This window comes from Opisthocomus hoazin, chromosome 1, assembly GCF_030867145.1.
Source record: "Opisthocomus hoazin isolate bOpiHoa1 chromosome 1, bOpiHoa1.hap1, whole genome shotgun sequence".
NCBI lineage: Eukaryota > Metazoa > Chordata > Aves > Opisthocomiformes > Opisthocomidae > Opisthocomus > Opisthocomus hoazin.
The window spans coordinates 155486437-155498639 of NC_134414.1; the positions used below are offsets into that span (position 1 = coordinate 155486437).

The 12203-nt window shown below is 42.4% G+C and overlaps 1 protein-coding gene across 1 annotated transcript in view; it reads left to right on the forward strand.

Annotated features, from left to right (window-relative positions):
* LOC104334099 (ephrin type-B receptor 5) overlaps positions 1-12203 on the forward strand; it is a 74665-nt gene extending 62462 nt beyond the window's left edge. The window contains exons 9-18 of the mRNA XM_075442735.1: positions 327-441; positions 3217-3272; positions 3388-3507; positions 3911-4158; positions 5091-5306; positions 6357-6506; positions 6653-6846; positions 8095-8250; positions 9313-9979; positions 12153-12203. Coding sequence (XP_075298850.1) covers positions 327-441; positions 3217-3272; positions 3388-3507; positions 3911-4158; positions 5091-5306; positions 6357-6506; positions 6653-6846; positions 8095-8250; positions 9313-9421 — 1364 coding nt within the window. The 3' untranslated portion in view covers positions 9422-9979; positions 12153-12203. The remainder of the gene's footprint in view (positions 1-326; positions 442-3216; positions 3273-3387; positions 3508-3910; positions 4159-5090; positions 5307-6356; positions 6507-6652; positions 6847-8094; positions 8251-9312; positions 9980-12152) is intronic.

A 12203-nucleotide genomic window follows, 5' to 3' on the forward strand; every position in this document is an offset into this window, starting at 1 on the left:
GGCGCTCGTGTCTGTCATCTACAAGCTAAATTAATGGGGGACAATGGGGTCATAGCCCAGGTGTAGAGTTTACCTGTACTTCAGTGTCCGGTCAGGGGACCAGGGGAAGGAAAAGTGAGTTCAGAGGGAGCGCTGGAGAAGCACAGTGACTGAAGGGCTAAAGGCATACCCAAGGCAAGCATTTGTTGAACTGTCAGGACCAGCCTGGGAAGCAAAGGGCTTGTAGGGATGGAATTCTGGGTGAGACCTAGTCGAGTAGAAGGGAAACTCTAACAGATCCTGTCCTCTGCATTTGTGTGTGTGTATGCATGTGTCTTCCTTGCTAGGGGAGCGCTCGGAGATGGTGCAGGACCGACTGCCGCTTATCGTGGGCTCAGCGCTCGGTGGTCTAGCCTTCTTGGTAATTGCTGCCATTGCCATCCTTGCCATCATCTTCAAGAGGTGAATTGCTTGACCTGCTCATGTGCACTGCAGACAGTGGAACTTTCTTACCCCCGCTGCATAACCCCATCCCAAGGGAAACAGCCTGATCTACATTTATCCAGATGTCCTTGAGATGCCATTTTCTAATTCAGGAAGGATCCTGCCCCATTACTCCTATCTGAGGAGCCTGTCCTTTGGTAAACCACTCATGTACTTAGCTGATATTTGGCTAGTTAGCAATATGAACACAAGGAAGCATTTTAAAGCTGGTGCTCAAAAGATATTTAAATGCATCACTGTAAAGAAGGGACTGTAAATTGCATTTTAGGCAAGCAAGTGGAGAATGAAGCAATGTAGTGAAGAAGGACTGGTGGAATAGTATTTAGATCCACTTATTTAGAAGATGCTAAATACCCTTTAACCAAGGACCAAGAGACAGTAGCTCATTTGCTGAAGAATAAAATCTGTACAACCCCAATGGTTCCACGCAACACTGACTCATAAAATACAGGTTAAAGAAAGCAAATACCACTTCCCATTTTGGAAAGAAAAAAAGGTAGATAAGTCAACGTAGAGATAATCTGTTATGGCAAAAAAAAGAAGGACAAATTTGAAAGAGAAAGAGAGAAGAGTAAGGGTCGCTACTTTTATAGAAGTACGAAAACAAACAGTGGGTGTTTTGTGATTTGAAGAAGAGAAACAGTCATTACCCACTCCTTGAATTTACTGAGGTTTGAACATAATCCCCTAGATTGTCAGCAATGGATTTCTGTATCTTTGCTCTACTGTGCCTCTGCACTAGAGGGACTTTTTAGTTTTTTCTGATGACCTAAAAAATGTATAAACTACTTAACTTTAGAAAGTGACGTCTAGGTTTAGTTATTTCTTTTTTGTTCTCTTCCCGTTTCTACATTTGTTTTCTCCTTCTGTGTATATTCTCTTTTAATATTTTTCTTTCTGGAAAGAAAAGAATTATCGAATATTGTTATATTTGTATTGTTGCCTCCTTTTGTAGCTTTGAACTGTTAAAAATATAATTTCTTGTTACAGCTGGAAATGTGATATTATGTGCACAACTCAATAAAGCGTATATTTTTCTAAAAAAATAAACCAAACCCAGAATAAATTAATATTACCAAAACTGTGTTGGGGAAAGACATTAATGGGTTTCTGTAAATATATCTAGATAAAAGAAAATGTCATAAAAAATAGATTCATTTATACTTGAAGGATCTTACGCAGTAGACAGTTGTTCAGAAAAAGTGGAGATACCAAATTTCTATTTTAAATTTGTCGTTGCTAAGCAAAATAAATTTGAAGATGTAGGAAATGAGGAACACCACGTGAAATGAGTAGTTCTTGAAGAGGCTGAATATATGAAGAGTCAAATACTATAATTTTGACTTGGTTTTGTCAATTGTTGGTACACATTTTCCAGGCCATATACAACATCAAATACCTGTTTTAGCTAATTGAGTTCTTTTTAATGATGGAAAACCATTAGTACGTCAGGTAACCTATTAAAAAAAATGAATGTAGACCTGGCTTTCAGCTGCAACAGCAGAGTTAGAACTCTTAGGTATAGGCCCCCGGTAGAGCAAATTTCTTTCTGCAACAGAACAGATTTTGAAGGTGGAACTATCTCTGTTTTTGCAGTCCTAGGAGGATTTAAAGAGATAAGCCTGACAAGTTAGAATAATACACAGAGTTACCTTTTAGAATGACAGAATTAGTTATCTTAGGAAAGAAAAATAACATAATGTTTCATGACACTGTCTTCAAATGCTAATTGAATCAGCAGCTAGAAGCTCTTGTGCTGAAACAGCAAAGCGTACAAGTTGACACAAATCCATGCATACAGCAGGGATATTACAGGATACCACAGAGTTTGATTTCCAATCTGGTCTAATTTAGAAAAGATTGTAAGCTAGCACAAGCTGTACATTTTTTGAAAAAAAACATGAACACTGTTGGAAACAAAGGAAGTGACTTGAAAATGGAAAATATGTTTAAAGCAAACCAAGACTGGGATGAAACTTATAAAACATCTAGGTCACGTGGGAAAAAGTTGCTTGAATCACACTCATTTAAGAGGAGAAGCAATCTGAGAAACACCTATGCTGAGAAGGACCTATGCTTACTGGAAATTAGATGCATATATGCAATATTACATTAATAAAGACCATACCTGTTTTGATCTGCACGTGCGAAAATCACATCATGGAACAGATTTCTGTCCATCTGGCTCTGTGTGGTTGGTTTTGGGTAAAAAAAGAAAATTTATAAAAAGAATAGCCAAAGTAAATGCTGTTAAGGGACCAGGAGGAAAAGTAAAGAAGAATTAATCTTGGGGGAAAATTTATACGAATTAAGCATTAGAGTAAATGGCTCTTAGAATGTTTCTGAAGAACTTAAAAGACATCACAGGAGGTGCCTTAGATTAGTATTGAAAAGAGTAATTTGTTGTAATTCAGTGAAATTAAAAGGCAAATTTAGCCTGAATATCAAGAAAACTTCCAAGACAGTAGTGTTAGACTGTAATATTTTTTTTTCAGGATAGTGCTGGAGGCCCTATCATTTGTCGTATCTAAAGTGGGGATGCAAACAGTTGTGTACAAACTACCAGACAGAAAACAAGCATGCACTGGTTACCAAGAGATGGGCGGGATCTTAACACCCGTCTTCTGTCCTAAATTCAAGGATTCCCTGAGTCTTGCATTGAGAAGCCTACCCCTACGTCCTGTAAGACGCTCTTGTGTGTGTTTTGACTTTCCTTTCCTTTATGTCCTGCAGTAAAAGGCGAGAGACTCCATACACAGACCGCCTGCACCAGTATATCAGTGCACGAGGTAAGTGTTCTTGAGCAACAGATGGCAACGGGTTGTCTCTTTTTAGGACTCGTTAACACCCATTTCTCTCAGGGTTTGATTCTGGTGATATTTTGGGCTGTCTCCTCCACTGCAGGACTTGGAGTGAAGTATTACATTGATCCTTCAACCTATGAAGATCCCAATGAAGCTATTCGAGAATTTGCCAAGGAGATCGATGTGTCCTTCATCAAGATTGAGGAGGTCATTGGATCAGGTAGTGTGAGAATGCAAATTCTGAAGTGCCTTGTTCACCGTGAGGCCTGGCACACTACTGTCCTGCAGTGGACCCAACCATGGTACATCAAGTGTCTCAGGATAGCTAACCTTCATTTTTACCAAAATTCATCTTAACCTACTTACTCTTAGATGCTGGCTCCAAACCAAGTTTAAAACACCCCTTGAAGACTCAGAGCTGCTCATTTGAACCCTGAAGATGTAGTCTCCAACCTGACTGAATTCAGAGCCTTCATCATGAACTCTACCTTAATCCAAACAGTCCTAGTAACTTATTTCCATGAAGCACCTGGAGTCTTCCTCAGTAGAATGTTTTAGTGCACCTGACTAAAATTCTTTGCTGTGTTTCCTCACTTGAGGTGTGTTTCTTCCCTCCCTGACAGGAGAGTTTGGAGAGGTGTGCTTTGGGCGCCTAAAACACCCAGGGAAGCGTGAATACACAGTAGCCATTAAGACCCTGAAGTCAGGTTACACAGATGAACAGCGACGGGAGTTCCTGAGCGAGGCCAGCATCATGGGGCAATTTGAGCATCCCAATGTCATCCATCTGGAGGGTGTGGTCACCAAGAGCCGACCAGTCATGATTGTCACAGAGTTCATGGAGAATGGATCACTGGATTCCTTCCTCAGGGTACCACAACCAGAGTCTCCCACAACTGTTACCTCTTCATCTTGCTGTGTTCCAGTCTCAGATCTGATAATTTTGCCTGTCCTTCCTCTTCACTCCTGTCTCTATACGTCCTCAATTGCCCTCTTCAGGTGCAATAGAAATAGTAGCAGATTACCAGAGTAAGTGGTTTTGGGCCAACATGGTGAAAATATTCCAAAAGCTCACGCATCATATAAAATTTCTTCGTTATTATAGATTTCTCCAGCTCAAATAATTAATGCTAAACAATATGAATTCCTTATTTTCGTACACAGCCTTCCAGTTCCTTATGTGCATGCTCCAACATTTGCCTTTCTAATAATGTTTCAGACTTTATTCCACTCAATGTTTTCAAGTTTCAACATTGTAATGAAGTAATGAAACTTGTAGTTATTTTTGGACTCAGTTTCCAGGATTTTTTCTAGTAATGAAACATAAATATAGACATTTTTGTAGTATAGGTGCTTAACTTCTTTGTTTTAACTGATTCCTATGCCAGTTCACCTACAGATGCTTTGGCTGGTACATTTTGAAGAGCACATGAACCCACTGCGTAGGATTGCATAGAACTCATTGTAAAGACCTTGAAGTAGTAAGAGCAGGTTTGTCTGCTCCCCTTCATTTAGCCGTCTTAGTAGTTAATGAGACTAGGCAAAGGGTGCTAAAGGAGGATATGGCCACAAGATGAGATTTGTCTTCAGAAATAGATCAGCAGTGTCTGACTTTGAGATTCGTTGCCCTAAGCCCACCCTCCTTTCTATTTGCTGTCCCTGAACCTTCAGATTTTGCCTGAAGCTAGGATGTATGTTCTCTGACTTCCTAAGTTCACCTTGTTACCTTGCTATTTGTTAGTCTGCCCTGTTGGCTTCATGTTGTGTGGTCACAAAAGCCTATGTTTGCCTCCTCACTTGCAGCAGAAGGAGGGACAGTTCAGTGTGTTACAGCTGGTGGGAATGCTACGGGGAATTGCAGCTGGCATGCGCTACCTTTCAGACATGAACTATGTGCATCGTGACCTGGCAGCCCGTAACATCTTAGTCAACAGTAACCTTGTGTGCAAGGTGTCAGACTTTGGTTTGTCCCGCTTTCTGGAGGATGATGCTTCAAATCCCACCTATACTGGAGCTCTGGTGAGTTACCACTGTGGAGTGAGTTACTGCAGTGCGGCCAGCTATGATTTTTCCTGTGTTACTCCTTGATTTAGAGTACACTTTTTACTCCATCTTGAGACCAGAGAGACCAGTGGGGTGGAGCCTTCTGTCTTGTGGACTATTACCAAACTGGTAAAAACCAAAAATATCTGAATAGCTGATCCACTCTGTGTGAAATACAGTCTCGATGCCATTCTTTGTGGAATGATGGTGAATAGCACAAACCTCATAACCTGGTGTAGGTGTTATCTTTCCCCTTTCATTAGCTTCATACAGGAAGCATAAAGGACTGAAGGAGGGATCAAAGTCCTGTACTACCACTCTTTGATGAGCTGTTTTTTTCCTAACAGAAAAGTTAACTGGCATAAGTATATTTATGGGCTTACAACCAGCCATCAAAGGAACTTCTTGCCTATGAAGTTCTGACATGTCTTACACATACCACAGAAATGATGGGAGTAGAACAGGCGGGTTGTGATTACCATTTGGTGATGAAGAAGAATTCAGTCACTGAAAAGTGAAACCAGTTTTAGATGTGTATGTTTGGAAGAACCGACACTTTAATGGTATTTCATCTGGCAGGTCATACCTGCAGTCAGAGAGGTCAAGATGGAAAGAGGAAGGAGTTAATGCTACCCACTCAGTGTATCTGTCCTTAGTGTGGCACGTTGGGATTGTTTAATTAGCTTTAGATTTCCAAATGGTTGTGGCTTTCAGGAGTATTTTACTATCTGCCACCCCTCAAACGCTGCAAAGAAGAGCTAGAAAAGTTAAAATCTATTACATGCTGGGATTTGTAGCAGCAAGGAGGCATGATTCTGTTTCTTCATCTGTATTTGCCAATAGAACAAGGTGGAAACCTTGAACATAGTTTGAATTTAAACCAACAATGCCTACGAGACAGCATCAGCTGGACTGTCAGCCCATGCTCAGAGTTGTGTCGCGCTACCAGCATCTGATCGGTTCAGTGGTGTCCATTTCACAAGCAGTCCTTGTCTCACCAGCATTCCGCTTGCTCTCGCTTTCCAGGGCTGCAAAATCCCCATCCGTTGGACTGCCCCTGAAGCTGTCCAGTACCGCAAGTTCACCTCCTCCAGTGATGTCTGGAGCTACGGCATTGTCATGTGGGAGGTGATGTCATATGGTGAGAGGCCTTACTGGGACATGTCCAATCAGGATGTAAGTTTTAGAAGTGATGAGAATCTACATCTGCCTCTCTGTCCCATATCGATTCGAGTAGAAGAAAGTCATACGCCACCAAATGATTGAAGTTTGTCTTTTTATTTTCCCAGCTGTGATCAAGCTTTGTTCTTCTTTTCCTGCAGGTAATTAATGCCATTGACCAGGACTATCGCCTGCCACCACCCCCAGACTGCCCGACTGTTTTGCACCTGCTGATGCTTGACTGCTGGCAGAAGGAGCGGGTCCAGAGACCCAAATTTGAGCAAATCGTCAGTGCCCTAGATAAAATCATCCGCAAGCCGTCTGCCCTCAAAGCCACTGGCACTGGGAGCAGCAGGTGAGATGAGTATTGAGTGCAAAATAATAGGGCTTTTCTCTCAGTAGGTATCATGAGGAAAAGAAAGGAGTAGATCAGGCTATATAGTATTTTTTGCAACCCTCTCATCTGAGGCTGGGAACAAATAGGAAGGAAAAAAGTGAGGGAGAGGGTTGAAAGAACTGTATATCCTGATTCATTTAACGGGTGATGAGGAGTTGTGAGTGCTGAATGTGAGGGAACATAAATCTCTTGATGAAGTGCACTGAGGATGAACGAGTGAGGGATCTTAGGGAATGAAAGGAGGGACACATCTGGGTGCAGCTGCACAAGATATTCTGTGATCACACACAATGTGGTTACAAGCGGTGATGAAGGAAGAGAAGACTGATGGAGGGAAGGAAATCTGTAGCTAAGACTTAAGTAGAACTGCAGATTGCATTCTGTATTTTCCCAGCTGCATTTTGCAGCCTGATGGAACCAGAGGCAGAAGGTCAGCAAAGGAGAAGTCTCGGGGGGGTAAATGGTGCCAAGATTAAATGTCTGTTGGGCTGATGACGGAATTATATCCTGCTGGCCTGGAGGGTTTTTCCCCGTGGTTATAAATCTTGTCATAGTGGAATGTACTCCACAGCTGGGGGAGGGGAAAAGTGCCTAGTCATGCCCATTTTACTAAGAAGAGCACATAAAGAGAGTTACAGCTTTGGGACAGGTTCAGATGATGGGGAAAAGAGCAAACGCCATGAATAAGCAGTCATTTCTTTGGCCTTTTACTACTATGTTGTTATCTGATGGGTGTTGGAGCTGAAACGATGCACTCGTTGTCTCACAGGTTATTTTCTGATCCAAGGAGTGCATCTAGCAGAGGGAGAGCAAGTCACAAAGGTAAAAAGATAGAAGGTCTCATCTCTGCCTCAGAAAACTCCTCACCGCAACTCTTTGCCCAGCTAATAAGTCTAGACCCAGAAAGTGTGAAAAGATCTGGGGCAACAAGAAGAAAATGTGCCACAGAGAGTATGAAATGGGAAAGAAGAATCTATTTCTTGGGTTGGGTTGATTGCTTTCAGGCAGAAAAGGGAACCCAGGTAGCCTAGAAACAGGGCATCAAGATGGGACTTCAGGAATCAGGGCATGAAGAACAAATATCATTGTTCTCCTCCATTCTGTGCTCTTCAGAGGTTGTATTCTCTCCCTCTCGTAACTCTTCCCTTACTAGTGTGGTCAGCTGATGTTGATAACTTGGGTTTTTAGAACCTGCCTCTTTTGCAGACCATCTCAGCCTCTCCTGAGCAACTGTCCTCCAGATTTCCCTTCACTCAGCAATGCCCATGAGTGGTTGGATGCTATCAAGATGGGCCGTTACAAGGAGAATTTTGACCAGGCTGGTCTGATCACATTTGATGTCATATCACGCATGACTCTGGAGTAAGTAGCGGGGCAGAGAGCAGAAGATACCAGACACTGAGTTTTCTATGCAGAAAAGTGAAGGCAGTCTCAGAAATATTTAGTAAGGGCTATATGGAGAATAGATACACATGAAAAAGGAGAGGGAAGCCAGAGCAAAGCAGTTACTGGTTTTTTGCATCTTACTAGGGCCTCTGGACACCCTCGATATAACTGTACACTTGTAATCCATTTCTATAAGCACTAATACTGATCCTGTGTACACTACAAAACATATTGGCAGTGTTGAGAGAGACCATTGCATCAGAACGTTCATGGCAGCTGCCACAGGTAACAACCACTATTGAGAGGACGTGTAGAACCAGCCGTACCATATGCTGGCTTGAAGTGTTATGCAGAAGACAGAAGTCAGGAAAAGGAATGTTTTTAGAATTGTAGAATGGTTTGGGTTGGAAGAGACCTTTAAAGATCATCTAGTCCATCCCCGCTGCCATGAGCAGGGACATCGTTCAATAGATCAGGTTGCTCAAAGCCCTGTCCGATCTGACTTTGAACACTTCCGATGATGGGGCATCCACAACTTTGCCTGGCAACCTCTTCCTGTGTCTTACCACCATACCAATCTATATCCAATCTAAACCTATTCTCTTTCGGTTTAAAACAGTTTCCCCTTGTCCTGTCACTACAGGCCATGGTAAAAAGTGCAAAAAGTCTCTCTCCTTCCTTGTAGGCCCCCTGTATATATTGAAAGGCTGCAAGAAGGTCTTTCTGGAGCCTTCTCTTCTCCAGGCTGAACAACTCAACTTTCTCAGCCTTTCTTCATAGGAGAGGTGTTCCATCCCTCTGATCATTTTCATGGCCCACTTCCGCTGCTTCTTTTTGTGTCATAACCTACCAAGTTCTGCCAACACCCCCTCCACCCACACGTTTGCCAAGCAAAAGCAGAAGCCTTGTCAATTGTTTCTTAGAAAAGATACAGATATATCCACACATGTTAATTTGAATCTACAGGGAAATGAACTGGGACTGTTCTAGAACAAGAAGCCCATTTTAACACCTTCAACATCCTCTGTTCTCTTGCAGAGATATTGAGCGTATTGGCATCACGCTCGTTGGTCACCAGAAGAAGATTCTAAACAGCATCCAGCTCATGCGAGTCCATTTGAATCAGCTTGAACCAGTTGAAGTGTGATGTTTACACCGACTTTACTCCACTAGTCTCAAACTCTGGAAGGGTTCTGCAGGAATGCAGAGGGATTTTCACTCTAAGAAGAAGAGATGTCAGTATGCTGCTTGAAGACTTAATGCACCCGGAGAGTGCACGCTACATGTCCCGTTTCATGAACAAAAACAAAGCCCTGCCAAGATTTGAAAGCAGAGCTAATTAACTGGTGGCATTGAACTGTGGCTGACATCATACACTGGGAGTGGGTTGCAGGCGGGAGAGTTGTAATCACACGTGGAGGAGATGGAACAATAGCTTGGAGAGATCACAAACACATGTAACCTCTTCTGTGCTCACAGAAGTTAGCAGGCAACTTTACAAAGCCATTAGCAGGCTTTATCTGTGGCTGGGAGCCCAGCAAAGCTACAAAGACACAATAAAAGCAACAAAAAATTACCATTTTTTTTCCAAAAGAATGCCATCCTGGTGTGAGAGATTATTACTCAGATGGAGATGAGCATCAGGCTATCACTTGGTATCCCAGCTTGGTCCAGAACTCAAGTTCCATTTAGTGCACAGTATGTGGTAAGCAATAAGACACGTTACCTGGTAAAAAGGGTGAGAGTAAAGGGCTGAAAATTCTGTGTTATTTCATGTGCAGTTCTTGGGTCTGCTCCATGATCCAGGAGGAAAATTTACCAATCCTTTGTGCTGACACAAGGAACTGGAAGTCCTTGGTCCTGCACAGCTCTATTTATGGGACTGCAACAGAATGGAACAATGAGGATTCCTAGAATCCATCCTGCTGGATTTGCAAGTGGAGAGGGAAACTAATAGGTTCTGGTCCTCACAAAGCCTTTCTTGAGAGGAAAGGTGTAAGTTGTGATATTCTGAAATCCTGAGCACCCAGAATTTCTTGGGGTTTTTTCTGACCCCTTTACAGACATTGAAGAATGTGACAAAAAAATCTGAAGCCCATTTGCTGTTGAAAAATACTTGCTCTTTTTCTCACCCTAACCAGCTACATCAATGGGCACAGCTGGCTGGTATTGTTTCTGAATAAAATGCAGACCTGCAGTAGCCAACTCCAAATAGAAAATTGGAACAAGGGAGGTGACAGGCTTTCACAAGTTCTTATCAAGAGTGATCAGGGAAGGGTACCAGTCCCACAAGTCACTTCAGTCCTCAAAAAAGCAATAACAATATCCTTGGGATCAACTGTGTTACCTGGTAGATGTGCATAAGATTGACCAGAATGACAGAGTTTAGGTCTCCCTTCAGACAGACTAGTACCTGTGCAAGGAAAGATCTGCTTTGAGGAGGAGCAGAGCTTCAGGACTGTACCTCTGTATCTATCCCTATGCAGGAGCATGAACACATGAGTTTGAGAGGAAAATTCAAACTATACACTTGTCCACCAGGCCAACACATGGGAGGAGAAATGGAAATGGCCTTGTTAAGCAAGACCCCAGTGAAGACATTACATAAAAAGATACCTTCTTTGTGTAGAGAGGAAATCACCCTAGCTGTTCCCATCAGTGCCCATCTGTTGGCTCACTGAACTAGTCATGAACTTACTGTATTTCTCCAGCTGTCAAGGTTAGAAAAGTACAACCTCTGCAGATACTACTCTGTACTGATTTAAGGATTCCCCCAGTCAACCCAGCAACTGCAGACTGAGAAGCCACATTTAGTAGGTATTGAAGAGTCCCATAATATGATAGGAGGTGCTCTAGAATAGTTGCACTAGAATGGCCAACACAGTTCCCACTCTTTATTACACCATTAGAGCAACATTGTTGTGTTTGGTTTTTTTATGTAAAGAGGGAGAAGAGCAGTGCATTCTTTCAAGGTATAAAAAGTCAATACAAAAAGAATACGAGGAAACAAGAATAAAACATTAACAGTACAGAGAGAGAATGAAGATTTAAAAAAAACCACCTCAGACCAGAGTAAGTCCAATCCTAGAAATTTTGAGCCTGTTGGTTTTTAAGGGGTTTCTACAAACTTGTAATACTCACAAATCCAGTTACACGTATGCTGACTGACTGTCAGCTCCACCTACAGCATCTGAGACTGAACAAGTGTTGTCCTCTTCAGAAAGCATATTGAGCACAAGATGTTGAGGGGAATCTGTGGTCTCTAGCACCTTCCATGTGTATTCACCAGAGAAAGTAATGCGTGTATGCGTACTCATATATGAGTGTATTCTGGAAGTTCTGTGGGCCATTCAGGGAAACACGGCAGGCTATGGTTTCCATGCCTTGGGAGGTCAAGATTCGTGGAGGAATTAGTGATCTAGTTCAAATCCTATGGCCTTTTTTCAGCCTAGTGCAAAAAAATACATTCTCTCTCTTCATGCAGCTGGAGACAAAACAGGAGTCTTGTCTGAATCTCGTACCAACAACAGTAAGATTTAATAGCCCGTTATGGGGAGCTGCCCTGAAACTGTTTGGTGGCAGTTTGGGCAGTAGGACATTTACTTTTGCTTGTGAAGTTTATGGCAAAGTTGTTTTCACAGCCAGAGGAAAGGGATGAACTTGCTATACCAAGCCAGGCAAGCAGTGATTTGGCATCATAGATCACTTCTTTCTCCTGTTCTAAGGCAAGGTTGAAATGTCCCTATGATAGTTCAAAGGCATGAAGTCTCAAGATGTCCTGGTTGTGGCTAGAACTGCACAGGGACAGGCTTGGGATCGTAGAGAGCAAAATGATGACTGTTTTCTGTAAGAAGTCTCTCCATTTTCTTTATTTGCAGGGTATTCCCTATTTTCAGAGTACTTCTTCCGTAATTTGGGATGCAGAGGCT